General features: G+C 46.3%; 1 protein-coding gene across 1 annotated transcript in view; it reads left to right on the top strand.

Annotated features, from left to right (window-relative positions):
- The first annotated feature begins 338 nt into the window (after positions 1-338).
- The window catches only part of GNAL (G protein subunit alpha L), a 153,043-nt gene continuing 135,377 nt past the window's right edge, over positions 339-18,004 (top strand). The window contains exon 1 of the mRNA XM_047827270.1: positions 339-946. Coding sequence (XP_047683226.1) covers positions 580-946 — 367 coding nt within the window. The 5' untranslated portion in view covers positions 339-579. The remainder of the gene's footprint in view (positions 947-18,004) is intronic.

Genomic DNA, 18,004 nt, shown 5'->3' with positions numbered 1-18,004 from the left:
GGCACCACCACCGCCACTGCGGCACTGTCCGCAGCTGCACGCCGGACTCGGGCAACCGTATTTACGGTATCGAAGTCCCGAGCGCGAGGCGGTGCCTGCCGTCTCGGGGGCCGGGCCAAGGCGGCGATATCTACCGTAATCAGAGTGGACCAGGCGGTAGGATTTACGGTGCAACCAGCACGGCTGCAGTATTTACGGTAACGAGGGTCGGCCCTGGCGGCGGTATTTACGGTAACGGGGGGCCGGCCCCGGTGGCGGCTTTTACGGTAACGGGGGACGGCCCGGAAGGCGGTATTTACGGTAACGGGAGCCGGGCTCGTGGAGGCCCGTCGGCGCGGCCGGCTCGCCGCGTTATCAGGTGATCTCCAGCCCGGGCGGCTGCCACCCCCTGCACCCGGCGGAAAATGCAAAATGGCCCTCCGGGACAGTGAGGGGCCGTGGCCCTCGGCCCGGGCCCGCCGCACCCCCAGCCCGCAGCCTGCGGGCGGTAGCGCCGCGCCGGGTGCGGGTGCAGCCCCCTCCCGCCCCTCCGCGGGGGCCCCGGCCTGAGCCCCGAGCTCCCCGCGCCCTCGCGTCCACATGGGTCTGTGCTACAGTCTGCGGCCGCTGCTCTTCGGGGACCCGGAGGACGTCCCCCACGCCGCCTCGGAAGCGCCTGCGGAGGACGCGCGGCCCGGCCCGGTGCCGGCCCCGACCCCGGCCTCGGCCCCGACCCGGCTAGGGGGAGGCGCGGCGCAGACCCCGCTCCCTCGGGGCGCCGGCGAGAGCCCGGCGTGCACGCGGCCCAAAGCCGCCCCGAAGAAGGAGCGGCGACGGCGGCCGGAGCAGCTACGCGCGGAGGAGCGCGAGGCGGAGCGGGAGGCGAGGAAGGTCAGCAGGAACATCGACCGCATGCTCCGCGAGCAGAAGCGCGACCTGCAGCAGACGCACCGGCTCCTGCTGCTGGGTAGGTGTCGTCGGCGCGCGCCCCGCCCCGGCCGGGCGCGGGGCCCGGGTCCTTCCGCACCCGGTGGGCTACGGTCGCAGACGTGTGCGGGGCGGGTGGTCGGGCTGAAATCGTCGCTAGGTCGACTTTTACACCGACAGTATTTACACCCGTGATTTGGCCGAGAACACACTGCCGGCCTTAGCTGCCTTCCACACCTTGTGATTTGGGCCATTAGCCCATTTATTACTAATTAATGAGCTTCTCTGGGAATTTTCCCCCCTCAATTGATTTGCTTCCCCGGCCTGTGATCCACAGGGATGGCTAGCGCGAGCATCTCATTTCCTGCAACGGTGTAGTCACGCTGCACTTTGTTTTAGGAACACAAATGGCAGGAGACTGGAAGGCCTTTTAGCGTGACCGCAAAGCTTTATTCCAATCGCAGAATTAGGGCAGAGTTGTCGGTGGGTGTGGCTTGTAGAAGTAACTTCAACAGCTGAAGATGTGGCACTTCTATTTCATTGAGTAATTGCAGCCCTAGTGCTCTCGGAACGTTTGCTTCTCTTTCAGAACCAGAATTAGAATAGCGTGGCAGGCTCCCCGAGAGCTGTGCGTGGTGCTAACTGCCTGCAAGAAAGCGGGCACCAAATCACCAGCGTTTTAAAGGAACAAACTGCTACACGGTTTGCTAGGATTTTCTCAAAGCTTTAGCTGTAGCAAGCATAGCAGTGCTTCTCCCAAGTTAACACCCGGAAAGCATTTTCTATGTACTCTACTGGAGAATAAAAATAAATAAATCCTTTAAAATTTTTAAAAAATCATGAATTCCTGATGCTGCTTGACGCCTTTTAAATGTTAAGGCAAGGGGCGCTTGGGTGGCTCAGTTGGTTAAACCTTGAATCTTGGTTTCAGCTCAAGTCATGATCTCACCCTTTGTGAGTTCAACCCCGTGTTAGAGCAGAGCTTGCTTGGGATTCTCTCTCCCTCCCTCCTTCTCTCTCTCTCTCTCTCTCTCTCTCTCTCTCTCTCTCTCTTTCCTCTGCCCCTCCCCTGCTCGTGTTCTCTCTACCTCTCTCTCTCAAAATAAATAAAAAAAATTTTTAAAAAATATATGTTTATTTAGTTTTTGAGAGAGAGAGACAGAGTACAAGCAAGGGAGGGGCAAAGAGAGAGGGAGACAGAATCTGAAGCAGGCTCCAAGCTCTGAGCTGGCAGCACAGAGACCCATGCAGGGATTGAACTCACGAACTGCTAGATCGTGACCTGAGCTGAAGTCAGATGCTTAACCAACTGAGCCATCCAGGCACCCCTAAATAAATAAACTGCTTAAAAAAATAAGTTGTAAGGCAAAAAATGTAATTAATATGTGGGCTTTTGACCCAAATTTTATGAGATAATAAAGAAAAAAAACTGTTTACTTCTGTGTTCTGTTATGCATAGGAAAAGAACCCATTCCATGACTTAAGATACCTGGTTATAAATGAAGGTGGCCTTTTTAACATTTAGAGAACCAATTAAGTCTTCAATTTGAAAGAGCTCACTTAACTGCAAGAATGACTAGTTAAAACAACACAACCCTAGCTGCTGTATCCTGGTGAGATATCTGAATTCTAAAATAAAATGAAATGGGGGGGGGGGGGGGGCGATTGGTGAGAGAGAAACAGAGAAGAAAAAACTAAACAAGCAAGCAGGTTACCTGAACAGGGAAAAGGACCACATCAGAAGCAGAGTTCTCATCAACAGTGCTAACTTCTACACTATGACAGAGCAGCGTTTCCAGAGTTCCGAAAATATGGAACTGTAATCTTAGAATTTCATATCTCATTAAACTGTTGTGTGTGTATGAGGGCAAAATAGATTTTCAGAAATGCAAGTGCTTAAAGCATGCTCCCACCCACTTATTTGTCTGGAAGGAAATTGATGTGAAATTGCTCAAGCCAAAATTTGTAAGTGCATCAGATTAAGATAACTCAAAAAGGAGAGGATTGTGGTCGCAAGAAATAAGAGAAGAATAAAAAAAGGTCTAGGGTTGTGGCAATTTAATGTTTTAATGTGATTGTGCAGTTGAACAAATTTTTAAAAAAATAAAAGGATAGGTGAAGCAGAGCTTGTCTGATATATATAAAAATGAATAAGCTTATGATTCTTTGAAGAGAAGCTGGGAGATCTATCTAATGAAGGGGTTGATGTGCACCAAAGAACTAACTTCTAGTAACACATATTGAATGCCTATCCTCTTTAAAGATATTGTCTCATAGCCTAATGTAACTTGTATATCAATCTCATATTGAAAATGGTGTTGAACCAAAGGACTCACCCTTTGGGGGAAAAATACATTGTATCTGTCACCCAAAGAGGTCAACATTAAAACATATACTGTTGCATCAGGTTGACATGGTTTATCAGATTTTGTGTAGATTTGAGTTAAACTGAGAAAGGTTCTTGGTTTTGTTAGGATTTAGAATGGATTTAGCTGGAAAACTTTGAATCAAAAGCATGATTTACTGACCACTCATGTCCTCAAATGTTTGTTTTGCTGCTATTGTGTTGAGTAGCCATTTATCTTGCTTGCGGACCCCATTTACTTATTCCGGAATGTGCATCAGAGAACTCACAGGCTCAGGAAGGACACATGCACTTCAGGGCCCTTCCTTACTCCATGCTCCCTGGTCCAAGGCTGTCCCATCTTCCATGTTGATATCTCCTCCAGAAGATATGCCCACAGTCCTCCATGGGAATAAATGTTTAACTCACTCGTGTCCATATTGAATTCTATTTGCATCTCTTGTTTGGCACTTTGTTACAGTCCACAGGACTTCATGGGCGCTTTGATGCATGCTGATGCCCCCCTGGGTCCATGCCAATGACCTGGGCTTTGTTTCTTGCACAGGACTTAGCACCCCACATTGTGCTAAGAGCACTAGAGTCTGGGAGCCAATGTGACCCATGAGGGCTTAACAACAAGAGGGATGTAATTCCATTGTAACCTTTAGATGGGGCATTCTTTCAGGCATGGGGTGGCTGGATTTTAAGAGGGTGCAGAGACGGTGTGGAGATAAGATAGAGGTTCCAGTGAGCAGGCCACAGATCCAGAGGGGATCCTGGAGTCAGAGCTAGAGCAGTGGAGCAGGAAAGGGGAGGGAATGGTCTCGGAGAAGTGGGCATATGTCAGGTGTGTAGGGTGGACCATGGGGAGGAGTTCTCAGAGAACGCTGTTCTCCAGAGCATGAGCTGGATATGAGTAGGCTTGAACCGCCATAACAAGTACCAAACAACAGCCAGTTATTTTCTCACGGTTCTGGAGGCTGGAAGTCCAAGTCTGAGGTGCAGCAGATTTTGTTTCCTTTAGACCTCTCTTCCTGGCTCGCAGATGGCCACCTTCTTGCTGTGTCCTCACATGGCCTTTCTTCTGTACACCTGTACACAGGGGAGATGGAAAAAATCAGATTAGAGACCCACGCTATGACCTCATTTAACCTTAAGAACCTCCTTAAATGCCCTGTCTCCAAATATAGGCTCTTTGGGGGTTAGGGCTTCAACTTATGAATGAGAGGTAGGGGGAGGGTCACAATTCAGAAGGAGGTTTCAGAGACAGACCACGCTCTGACTACAAGGGACCGTTGTGTCCTAGCTTCATCCCACCGTTGCCTTGTGAGAACTCAGGCCCACTGTTGCCAAGTCTTCTGAATTTCCGAAACAAGACGAAAATGCCCATTTTCATCTGACGCCTACTTATTTTTAAGCATTGGCTCAAATTAATAAAACACAACCTATGTGCCTGATGCAGTCCACAGGCCACCAGTTCTTATCTCTGATCTCTATCCCAAGCAACACAGACATTTCTAGGCTCCAGTGGCAGCGGCCCTGGGTCTACACCGATGAAAACACGGTTGACAAAACTGAAGGTAGGATCAGAATATTTATCCAAACACCTTGAGCAAGGAAAGCTACATTCACCATTGTCCGAGCGAATTTTTCTACCACTGAGCTCATGGGGTTATCATATAGGAGATGCCACTGTCTTTTCTTCCACAGCTTTTGTTGACTCTGATGTGAACCTTGTTCACCACATACCTGTTGGGGCAGAGCCGTCATGTATGACCCAGCTACTCATTTGATACTATTCCTTTTCCAGATTGTTACTCAATTTTCCAATTCTCAGTGGTGGGTAGGATTTATGTTTTTTGCTGTATTCAACTATTTCCTGTCCTGTGTTTGTATGATTGGTACTTCTGTGCCAGGAATACACCTTTCACCAGGGAAGCGATCCCTTTGGGGCATTTGCTGATTTCCCTCTGCGCCCGGCTGTTAGTACAAACCAGAATGACCTCAGTCCAAGTGTTCAGTTGCTCCAAGAGGAGGCGCTTGGTATAGTCACAGAAACGTGGAATATTCTCCACTGTAGGGTTTTGATCACTTGTTTTTTTGTTTGTTTGTTTGTTTTCAAATAAATGGCTGGGATTTTTTTTCTTTTTTGTAATAATTTTTGTTCATGTTTATTTATTTTTGAGACAGAGACAGAGTGTGAGCAGGGGAGGGGCAGAGAGAGAGGGAGACACAGAATCTGAAGCAGGCTCCAGGCTCTGAGCTCTCAGCACAGAGCCCGACACGGGGCTCAAACCCACGGACTGTGAGATCATGACCTGAGCTGAAGTCGGATGCTTAACCGACTGAGCCACCCAGCCGCCCCTGGGTTATTTTCCCCCCCTTAATTCATGGTAATGCATACAGTGGCCAAGATAGCCATTGAGTTGTGCAGTAGACTTGAGGTTCGTGGCTGTCTGCGGCACATCCTCGTCAACTCGCTGCCTTCCTTTTGCCCCAGCTTCCCGTAGAAGCGTGGCTCTGAAAGTCAGTAGAAGTCCCAGATAACCTGACTACACCTTCACTTTCCTAAAGTCACAGAAGCGTCACACTCCCTTACAGCCTTGGAAGGGGATGTCATGCCCTTATGGTATTTTAGTCACAACTTCTGTATCATTCTACTGTTTAATTCCTTAACTACAGTTTTACAGGCTTGACACTGGCATTGTTTACATGAAGCCAGATTTCATTCCCAGAATTCAAGCTGTTCTTTGACCTGTCAAAACACCGGAAGGTCAGAGCACTCAGTCAAAGCTGCTTTCTTTGACTTGGGTCATAGTCAGCTCTGGCTGTGATAACACCACAGACAAGGTGGCTTACACCACAGAAATTAATTTCCTCACAGTTTGCAGAGGCTGGAAAGTCCAGGTTCAACATCCAGCAGAATTTGGTGTCTGGAAGTCTCCCTTCGTGGCTTGCAGATGGCTGCCTTCTCGAATGCTCTGTCATGACAAGAGAGGGCACTGGTCTCCCTTCCTCTTATGAGGACACCAACCCTATTGGATTAGGGTGCCACCCTTATGACTGCCTTTAACTTTACTCCTAAAAACCCTGTCTCCAGATAGTCACGCTCAGAAACACAGCTTCAACATATGACTTTTGAGGGGACACCGCTCAGTCCATAACGACTTGCAAACCCATTCATGTTTATACAGATGATTAGTACTGGCTCTGAAACTGGTCTCAAGCTAGATGTCAACTACTGTGATTGTGTCTCTGTAATATGTAAGTCTTTTTATGAATACTCTCAAAACTTGGGGATATACTTATGATCCACTAAAAGGTGCATGGTGTTAAGAACATTGGAGTCAGACAGAAATTTTGTTTGAAATCCCAACGTACCCATTTACCAGCTATGCGACCGTAGGTGAGGGCTGCAGTGTCCATATCAATAATAATCCTGATGCCACATTCTTACTGACAGGATTAATTGAAATTAGTTGAAAAAGAAAAGTATGTAAACTTACTTGGCATAGAGCTTAGCACCTGGTGAAGACTCCATAAATTGGCACAATCTCTGAATTGTATATTCAGCGGAACCACTCCTCCCTGTAATACCCATACTCTAAATTGTAAACTAAATAGTAACACGAGATCACACAGTCTAAAAACACTAATCCCATCCCAGATTCACACAACCTCTCTGTAATGGAGCCCAGGATTCCAACCCAGCAGTCTGGCTTCACTGCACCACACTGGCAAACAGCCAGCTGGAGAAGGTTGCAATGGTCCAGTCAAGAGAGGTGAAGAAGTGAATGCAGGCCGGTGTAGTAACAACAAAGAGGAAGGGCCAGAGGGGATCGAGATATAGGCAAAGTAGAATCTACCAAATCTGGTGACGGAGGAGGTGGTGGAAAGGAGGGGCGGCGGGGGCGCGAGTCTTGGTGAAATCTTAGATTTCTCTCTCGGGCAATATGGCAATGGCACCCCCTACGATAGGGGACTTAGGAGGAAGAGAGAGGCGGAGTGAAAGAACAATGAGTTGCGCTTGGAATGTGTTGAAGGTGAGTCACCCATGAGAAGCCGGTGGGCATTCTCTGGGAAGCAACAGGCCCTAGGGGAGGGGATGCCACCCCAGGAGAATATTCAGAGTAGGAGAAGAAGGGCCCAGGACAGGGCCCCAGGTCAGAAGAGTGTTGCAGAAGGAAAGGTATAAAGAATAACAAAGACATCTGGGAGAAGCCAAGGAGTTTCAGCTGGGAATTCAAAGATAATTAGGACCAAAAAGGAATCCCCAGCGTTTTTCACTTTATGCAAAGGTGGTACAGGAGGCTGGAGACAAGAAGGCAGGAACAGTGCAACTGTCACAGAGCCCATTCTGGGGAGGACAATACAGCAGTGACCACAACTTTCAACGTGGGCCTTAAGGAAAGGGTTTGGAAGGATCCAAATGAAATTGCAGGATGTGTACAGGTGATTGCCTCCTGCAGGTGAAGAGAAAGACGTGGGGAAAGGAATGATCAGGTGTTTGTGCTCACAAGCGTTCCTGAGAGAGCCTGGGCTTGCCTAGCACTCCCATGAGTCTGCTGTCTCGCATTCAGGTGTGTGGGCCCTGCCCATCCCACCCCCCGCCTCTACCCCAGGTAACTGTTCTCTTGACATTGTCAGACACATTTGCAATCTAGAGTGAAATTCTTCAGTGACAAGCAGGTTGTTCAGTTCAGTTGAAACCAAAAGATCGAGCAAATTCTCTAGCTAATTCGGTCTATGAAAAGTTTCCGAGTATAAGCATTTTCAAATGTAAGACCTAACTACGAGGGCCTCAAATCAGCTCATGACTTTGAAAGATAAGCAGGAGCTTGTCAAAACCCCACGACATCAATAAAGCAATTGGAGTAAACAAAGAACCCTGAATGATTGTTCCTTACCCCACAGCACCCAGAATAATTGACTTCATGTCTACATTTATTAATACTCAGTTATTTTTTTTGGTTGGTTTCAAGCCAAAACAAACTCTTTAAGCTGAAAAAAAGAGAAGAGAATCAGACTGTCAGCTGAAGCAGTGATTCTAATTCTATTTAGGGACAGTGAAAACTGCCTAGTGTTTTAAAATTTCCTTACTAGGGATGAATAGAGCACAGAGGAATTTTAAAGCAGCTAAACTACTCTGTATGATGCTGTAATGATGGATATAGGTCATTATCCATTTGTCCAATGGATACAACACCAAGGGTATACAACACCAAGGAAAAGCCCTAATATAAACTATGGACTTCAGCGGATAAAGATGCATCAGTGTTGGGTCATCAGCTGTAACAAACAAACCACCCTGTTGATCTAGGAATGTCAGTGGTAGGGGAAGGCTGCGGGGAAGACGGGCAGGGGGATATGGGAAGTCTCTATACTCTCCAATTTTGCTGTGAATCTAAAACTACTCTAAAATTAGATCTTTTTTTTAAATTCCCTTAATAGAAAAGGAGAAAAATTCTTATCCCTGAATTAGGATCCCAAGAGGAAGAGCCCAGGACCACAAGCATCAGGCCCTCCTCTTAAAAAGCCCAAAAAGTTGACCAAAGCAGGAGAGATCGTGTCTCATTACCAAAAGCTATGGCTTATGAATAAAAAAGCACCACTTGAATACATTTCCTCCTGCAGTACTAGGGGGTAAATTATTGGCAACCAAGAAGGCTTTTAGAACGCAATCCAGCCCCTCCGCAGTGTGGGGAGTAGCATGCCGCGCCCTAGACCTCCAGGCGGCCTCGCATCTGCTCTGTAGGGCTGCGCGATCTCTGTGTCCTAGTCAAGAGCAGTCACTGCATCATTATGCTGCTGCTGTCAAAAGGGGTCGTACCCAGTGTCACTGAAGACAGGATGTTGGGGGGCTTCCCATCAAGCCTTCACTTGCTGTTGTGAGGACAGTGAAGATGCAAAGCTGTCCCAGGGTAAGTGTGGGCCGCGTGCCCAGCACAGCTGCAGCCGGATGGTGGGTAAGGACGTGTGAAAGCAGCCCACTGGGTCACCTTCTCTTTAATCCTAACAGAAGAGACAGACCTAGGGGAGGCCCGCATCCCTATACCTTGTATTGGGGCTCACTCGGTGTATTTTTCTGCAGCAGAAAAGTGAGTTTTCTCTCCCAGGAAGTCAGATACGCCCTAAAAGTCGTCCAGGACGAACTCAGCCAGAGGACATTCAGCGTGAGAGGAAAACAAGGAGCAATTGTATCGATACCCTGAGCCACGAGGGAAAAGGGTGCTTTATCCATTGAATCACTTCTGCTCACTTACCACACACATTTCTTTGAGAGCCTACTGTGTGGCAGTTGCTCCTCTGGGTAATGTTACGGAGATTCCAAGGGGCAGAGGATACAGTCTCAGCCCAGAAGATACTCACAGTATGGTCAAAGAAAAAGGGCATGAGCCTACAAAAGAAATAGCAATGTGAGTGTGCGCGTGCTATGTGCTGAATGGCAACAGCATGGGTGAATAACACCAGTAGTAGGGGTCACACAGAAATCTAACAGTGTGATAGGCTTCCCCCTTCCTTAGGATGCATTCTTAGCAGGGGAGCACAAGGAAGGCAGGAACTTAATTGCTTGGAGGAATTTTGGCATTTGCACATAAATGTGTATAATGCTGTTACAGATCCTGAAAGCAGACCACCAGCAGAAGCATCCTGAAACCCGCTGGGAGTTTACACCTGGCAGCCCGGTTTCCCTATTCATCGTAGAGCCACAGAAAGAACCCAGAGGTGCTCAGGAGGTAGCAGAGACCTGGGGTGCTTACCAAATAGGACGGATGGTTTGAGAACATGAAGAAAGTTTGAGCGGCAGTATAAATGCAGTGTGAAGTGAGAGGGAGATGGCTCCTTTTACCCCCAACCATCAAAGTGCTTCATAAATCAATACTAGAAGCTGCATCTTGAATTACACCATCGTGGGAGACTGACTGTAAAGAGGCATGAAGAAAACAAAAGTTTATCTTTTTGGGGGTTTTTTTATGAAGAAACATATTGTGAAGTTCAGGGCTGTTATTCGACCCTCAAAAACGGTCCACATTTAAGCAGTGGACACTGTTTATTTACTACTGTCATAAGGACACCCTTCTTTTTTAATGTTTTTAATGCTTATTTATTTTTGAGAGAGAGAGAGAGAAAGAGAGAGAGAGAGACAGACAGTGCACGAGCGGGGGAGGGCCAGAGAGAGAGAGGGAGACACAGAATCCGAAACAGGCTCCAGGCTCTGAGCTGTCAGCACAGAGCCCGATACAGGGCTCGAACTCATGAACCAGGAGATCGTGACCTGAGCCAAAGTTGAGAGCTTAACTGACTGAGCCACCCAGATACCCCAAGGACAACAGTTTTTAAGTTTTGATGAAAGTGGTTTTAAAACGTGCGCAGGTGAGGGGAATAGCTTACCCAGGATCCAGGCGTTGGCAATTCTTCCCCCCGCCCCTGCACAGTAGTGGGTAAGGAGTTTTTGATGGTATAATTCTAATTAACTGTTGTTTTATAGTTTGAAAGAAAATAACTGTAAAAATAAATGCCAAGCCATAATGTGAAACCTTTAACTTCATTGCAGAGAAGCAGTTGTTTTGCAGGAGCTTCTAGAAACATCTAGAGAGTATAATTTGGCATCTCCATGCATGCTCCAGCTGGGAGGCCAAGACCTAAATTTCTGATTCTTCTTTCCCCACAAGTAGCTTCTCAGTAAGAGGCATCAGGTCGAGTCAGAATCATGAGGCACACATGCACTGAGACCCAGATTGTATTTCTTTCTCAGGGGAAAGACAATCAGAGGTAGGCCAGCTACCAAGATCTATGTAGACACAAAGTCACCATTCTGAATGAGCAGAGCAAGACTCGGAAAGTGGATCAGGGCCCACAGCATGAAGCAAGACAGAATAAGAAGGTGGGTGCTAATCCCTGGGAGTGCTTGGGCCTCACCCTACCTGAGCCCCCAAGGAGGGTTGGTCGGCCTTAGAGACCACGTAGACAAACCATAAGGCCACAGCTCCCTGAGAAGGAAACCTAGAACAAGGCCAAAGCCAGCATATCCCAGAGGAGTGTAGGTTCCAAATCAATCAGCTCTTTGTGACCTTATTTGTTTGAGTCACTTGTGTGCTCAGAAGGAGGTCAGTGCTATATGATGGGCCACTCCTTCATTATTTCGATCACAGTCAATGGTACCTGCAACCTGCCAGGTCTGCCAAGGGCTGACATACGAGGTCATCCTCAGAAACTCATGGCTTTGTGCAGGAGACAAGGATATAAAGCACCCGAATGACACAGCATAACCCAGTACCCATGATGCACTGAGGACAGAGGGACGAGGCCATACAAAGGAGCTTCTGGGCAGAGGTCACCCAAGTCCAACCTCCAAAGAGCTTTCTCACTGAAAAATGAAAATACCCTTGTTGAATATTTCCGTTTATAAAGTTAAGGGATTTGCTTTCTATTTTGAGGGGTTTGTTGGAATAGAGTATATTAAGGTTCCACTTAGAACAAACAAAAAGTAAAAAAAAAATCACATGTTTTCCAGAGGTGCATTAAAACTCTGGGTCCACTGCAAAGTTCAAAGTCCAGTTCAGATACATTGTAATTGACATATGTGACATTCTTGGGACATGAGGGAGTAACCCTCTTTTTGGATATTACAGGTTTTCGTTGTACTAAGAAACCCAATGTGCTAAAGAAAACCAATCAGATGCCATGAGAGGAAGACAGCCATTTAATACATTTCTTTCCTTCCTGGGCCAGTAATGGACAATTACATAATTCTTTATCTCTGAAATTATTTTAACTGGTACTTCATTGTAGAATTATTTGTTAATGGAACAGCATGCTGAACATCAACTATTTATATATGCTGCATAGAAATAAAAAGCAGGCAGAGAGGAAGTTGGTCTGATATACTTTGCTGTGCCTAATGGAGAATGTTTCTTTAATATTCAGATCCACTTTCCTCTTCTGGTCTAATGGTATTTTCTTAGAAGAAACCGCTCCCATTTGGGCTTGGACACAATAATGAGCTCATAACAGGGTGCAGGGGGACAGGGTCAATGGTCTCGCACGGGTACAGACGCAGGAGCTGTGTGGCCCTGTGGATGGAGGGAGAGGAGGGATCTGGTGTCAGTGAGTCACCAAAGTGGACACAGGGAGGCGTGCTTCCCCCAATACTGCTCCATCCCAAGGAAGGCCTTTTATTTCTGCCTCAGCTCTCCCTTGACATAAATTCCTATAGGTTATCCTATGTGTAAATTGTCCCTGATTTAAATCAAGCATAGCTGAATGTTCACTTAGGAATATAGATGATGGGTTTCAAAATCCTGTTATTCAAACCAAAATGGAAAAAAAAAAAAAAAAAGCAGCAAGCCATTCTTCAAAAGAACCTGAACACCATGGATCACTGTGGGTCACACGGTGGGTCACAGCCTGGATCACGCAGTGTATTGGGAGTTACTCTTTTTTTTTTTTTTTTTTTTTTTTTTTTTTGACTATTGTAGGTTTTTGCTGTGCAAAGAAATTCAGTGTTTTGAGGAGAACCAGTTAGACACCACAGGGGAAGACAGCTTGGAGTTCTGCCAAAACTCTTGGCATAGCCCCTCGGTAGGGGCCCAGGAAGTACTAAGGGCCCAGGCTCTCAGGGCAGAGGGTGGGAGCAGTGAGGACAGGGCTAGGGACAACCAATGACCAATGAGCTGTGAGGACATGTTCCCCCACATGAATATGCACCTGCTCCTGTTAATACACAGGTGCAGAGGGACAGCTCCAGCTGCCTGATCCTCTCACTAGCTCCCTCCCCGGCCCCCAGAACCCACCAAGTGGCCCGCGCTGGGGTCTTTGGGCTCCACTCCTCCATTTTTGCCTCTCTTCCCCTTTCTTGATATCAGTATTTGCTTTCATTTTCTCCGTACAGCACCTTGCTCTTAAGTGGGGCATTTTAGTCATTCCTGCCGCGTTATTAAATGAAGATTAAGTCCATTACCAAGGATAACATTTTATTACTAGAGAATTGTAATTCAATTGGAGGCCAAAGGATGGTACGAGATCATTTGTAATTTTTTCCATAGAGTTTCCAGTCCAATTGGAAATGCCTGGTCTCCCTCCCTGGTCCACATTTCCCCCTTGGCCCTCCCCAGCCAGCGTGGGCTCTGTTACTCAGTTTCCCCTCCAAAAGGAGGGGAGGACTCAGCCGCACCCGGTCAGGGCTCCGAAGGAGCACAGCTACAGGGTCAACAGACTTTTCCACGGCTGGTATTAACTAGCCGCCTTTTAGAGACTCTATTCCCTGTGTCTTCACTGAATAGTCTGTTTCCTGCATCTCCCCATGCAACCCACCCCCCGGGCAGGGGTGACAGAAGCGGGGAGGGAAGGACCCCCATCCCAGGTTGCTGGGAGCATCCTCTCTGAAGTTCCCAGCCATGGACACCGTGGAACCCAGACTGAACACCGCTTCTTGCGAGACGCTGCTATACCGCAGTCCTTCACGCTAACCAACAACAATTTTATCACCCCAAAGCATCCACAAGCACTGTGTACCCAGAACTCAGCTGCTTCTGTGAGCCCACTGTGGAACTTCATGGTGACCACCCAAATGAGCACAAGCAGAGGCTGTTCGTTCAGAGCCTGTGACAGCGGGAGAGTCAGCCACCGTCGCTGCACCTGGCAGGCTCAGAGACAGAGGCAGAGGAGCCAGAAAGCTTTTCAGTGGAAAAAAGGAAAGGCCTCAGGTGGAATTCCCAGCAGAGGCTGCTGGTGAGGGGAGGCTGCAGGTGGGCTAACTAGAAAAAGGGCATCCCATCTGATTGGTTAGGAGTACCTATTTGCCATTCTCCAGGTGGTCCTAAGTTGGAGGTTGGGGACAAAAATTAAGGAAGCTGTCAGTTATTAATCAAGTCCTGGCCACTTGGGACCGATTGTTACAGGGTTATTGTCTGCCTTCTGGAACAAGTTGCTTGAGATAAGGGTTTCACTTCCTGGGCTGGTTAGTGCAGAGAGTGGGTTGGCCTCCTGGGCTGGGTGCTGTGGGTCGAAGTTGGATCTTTACATGTGGCAGAACCATTGTCTATATTTTCTGTCTTCTGCATGCACATATCCATAAAGAAAGCGGCTGTGTGAACTAACAGAGAGCCCCTGCCGTGTAGGCCCTGGGAGGTTACTCAGCACCTCTGAGCTTCCTTTCCTTCAGTATAACATGAAGATGAGAGTACTTTCCAGAAGGATTATTGTGAAAATTCAAGACACAGAGTACGCTGAAGGCACTTTCCTGCCCCCTGTTCCTGTCGTTCCTTAATTCATACCATGGCTTAAGGGCAAGGTCTTATGTGTTCCCTTCCCCAGGAATATCTGCACCTTACAGGGGACAAAGCCCAAGTTTTATCTAAATAAAGGAACAGCCCAGAATCAGGGTTTTCTAAGGCCACCCCCAGTGCCAGCAACTAAACAGAATTGCAAAAATAAGTGACACTAGGATTTTAGCTCTTTCCACCCTTTCTATAACCACTTCTCTTTCCAGGGACCTGCCCACTAGGCACCTCTGCTGTGCTTCATCATTGCCGCCACCTAAGTGACATCTGATGAGCACAGGGATTGCTGAATGAGCACTGGGTTGCAATTTTAAATAACTTGTTCAGGAAGCTTTCATTAAGAAGATGGATATTTGCACCAAGCCCTGAAGGAGATAAAAGATAGGACCAGGTAATTTTATGGAGAAGAGCATCTCAGGATATGGAGAGGCGAGTACAAAGGCCCTGAGGTTTGCATGAGCCTAACATGGTCAAGGAAGAAGCCCAGCCGGTGGCCAACCACGTAGGAACATACAAGACACTAAAAAGATCTTGGATTTTACTTTGGCTATTGTAATAAATCAAATAGCCAGTGGAAGCCTGGAACAGGGTGGTAGCAATGGAGTGATGAGAAGTGGTCAGTTTCTAGACAGATTTTGAAAGCAGATTAACAGTTGCTGATGAAGTGGACATGAGTGAGAGAGAAGGTGAGGACTCCAGGATTATGGTTATAGTTGAGGTGGGGCAGGGGGAGGCCAGGATTATCGTTAAAGCTGGTGGGGGGGGGGAGCAGATCTATGACTTATTGTCTCTGTGTGTGCTTTAAATTCTCAAAACAGAACATTATAACCAAATATGTGAGGCTGTTATATCTGAATTGTATGATTATGGGATAAAAGTATCCTAACAATTTAAAATAAGACACCCGGGCCACTATTAAGTAGAAACAGCCTCGGGGCGCCTGGGTGGCTCAGTTGGTTAAGCATCTAACTCTTGGTTTCAGCTCAGGTCATGATCTCACAGGTGCAAAGCCCTTGTTTCCAGCACATAAAAGGAATCCTACAGACTGACATAAAAAGATGCCCAATTAAAACAGGCAAAAGATCTGAAGCAGACATGTCACGAAAAATGATGCATGAAAAATCAGTAAGCTGCTAACATCATTGGTCATCAAGGAAATGCAAATTAAAATCATGGAGATAGCAGTCCACACCCCCAAGAATGGCTTAAAATCCAGCAATACCACATGTTGATCAGCATGCAGAATAGGGGTCAGCAAACTCTCTCTAAGGGGCAGATGGTAAATATGTTTTGCAAGCCATAGGATCTCTGTGGCAGCTACACAGTGCTGCGTTGTACCAAGAAAGGAGCCACAGACCCCACAGAAACACATGAGTGTTGTTGTGTGCCAATAAAACTTTATTTATAAATACTTAAATTTGAATTTCATAGAATTGTAAAGTGTTGTGGAGTATTGTTCTTCTTCCGATTTTTTTTTCCTCAGCCATTTAAACTTTTCTTAGCTCATGGATTATATACAAACAGGTGGCAAACTGAAGTTTGCTGAGCCCTTATCTAGAGCCTAAAGTCTCACTCTTTGTTGGTGGTACAAGTTGTACAATTACTTCAAAGAATTATTGGATTGTTGTTGTTGTTGTTGTTGTTGTTGTTGGGGTTTTTTTGCGAAGTTAAACATATACCTATCCTAAGACTTAGTGATACCACTCCTAGGAATTTACCCAAGAAAAACGAAAACATGTGTTTGCACAAAGATTTGTACGTGGGGTGCCTGGGTGGCTCAGTTGGTGAAGTGTGGACTCTTGATCTCAGCTCAGGTCGTGATCCCAGCTCAGGCTCTGCACTGAGCATGGAGCCTGCTTGAGATTCTCTCTCTCTCTCCCTCTGCTCTCTCTCCTGCTTGTGCTCTCTCTCTTTCTCTCTAAAAATAAATAAAATGAAAAACAGTCTTTAAAAACATAAAAATTAAAAATTAAAAAAAGATCTATACAGAATGTTTATATCAACTTTATTCAAGATAGCCAAAAACAGGAAACAACCCAAATTTTATCAACAGGAGAATGCATAAACAAATTATGTATCTTCATGCAATGAAATATTCAACAATAAAAATTACTAATGGAAAACAAACAACATTGATGAATTTTTAAAATATGTACAGAGGGTGGGAATGCAAGCTGGTGCAGCCACTCCGGAAAACAGTATGGAGGGTCCTCCAAAAACTAAAAATAGGACTACCCTATGACCCAGCAATTGCAGTGCTAGGCATTTATTCACGGGATACAGGTATGCTGTTTCAAAGGAGCACATGCACCCCCATGTTTATAACAGCACTAGCAACAATAGCCAAAGCATGGAAAGAGCCCAATATCCATCGATGGATGAATGGATAAAGAAGATGTGGGATATATATACAACGGAGTATTACTTGGCAATCAAAAAGAATGAAATCTGCCATTTGCAACTACGTGGATGGAACTGGAGGGTATTATGCCAAGTGAAATTAGTCAGAGAAAGACACAAATCATATGACTTCACTCATATGAGGACTTTAAGAGACAAAACAGATGAACATAAGGGAAGGCAAACAAAAATAATATAAAACCAGGGAGGGGGACAAAACATAAGAGACTCATAAATATGGAGAACAAACAGAGGGTTGCTGGAGGGGTTGTGGGAGGGGGGGATGGGCTAAATGGGTAAGGGACACTAAGGAATCTACTTCTGAAATCATTGTTGCACTATATGCTAACTAATTTAGATGTAAATTAAAAATTAATTAATTAATTAATTAGTTAAATTGAAATTTTTTTAAATATATGTACAGAGGGGCACCTGGGTGGCTCAATCTGTTGAGCATGCCCCCTCTTGACTTCAGCTCAGGTCATGATCTCATGGTTGGTGAATTTGACATCAAGGTGAGCTGACATCAAGGAGCCTGCTTGGGATTCTTTCTCTCCCCTCTCTCTTTCTGCCTCTACCCTGCTCACACTCTTTCTCTCTCAAAATAAATAAATAAACTTAAAAAAAATTTTTAAATATGTACACAGCCCCACATTGGGTTCTGTGCTTGGGATTCTCTCTTCCTCTCTCTGCCCTCCCCCAAAATAAATAAACTTAAAACAAATTAAACTAATAGGGTGCCTGGGTGGCTCAATCGGTTGAGCGTCCAACTTCGGTTCGGGTCATGATCTCGTGGTTTGTGGGTTCATGTCCCACATTGGGCTCTCTGCTGTTAGAATGGAGCCCACTTCAGATCCTCTGTCTCCCTCTCTCTCTGCCCCTCCCCTGCTTCTTCTCACTCTTTCTCTCTTTCTCTCTCAAAGATAATAAATAAACATTTAAAACAAAACAAAACAAAATAAAATAAAATAAAATAAATAAAATAGGGGCGCCTGGGTGGCTCAGTCGGTTAAGCATCCAATGTCAGTTCAGGTCATGGTCTCATAGTTCATGAGTTCAAGCTCCATGTTGG

This window comes from Prionailurus viverrinus, chromosome D3 (assembly GCF_022837055.1).
Source record: "Prionailurus viverrinus isolate Anna chromosome D3, UM_Priviv_1.0, whole genome shotgun sequence".
Taxonomy (NCBI): Eukaryota; Metazoa; Chordata; class Mammalia; order Carnivora; family Felidae; genus Prionailurus; species Prionailurus viverrinus.
The sequence above is the reverse complement of the archived record's forward strand: the minus strand, read 5'-3'. Positions and strand labels throughout refer to the sequence as shown.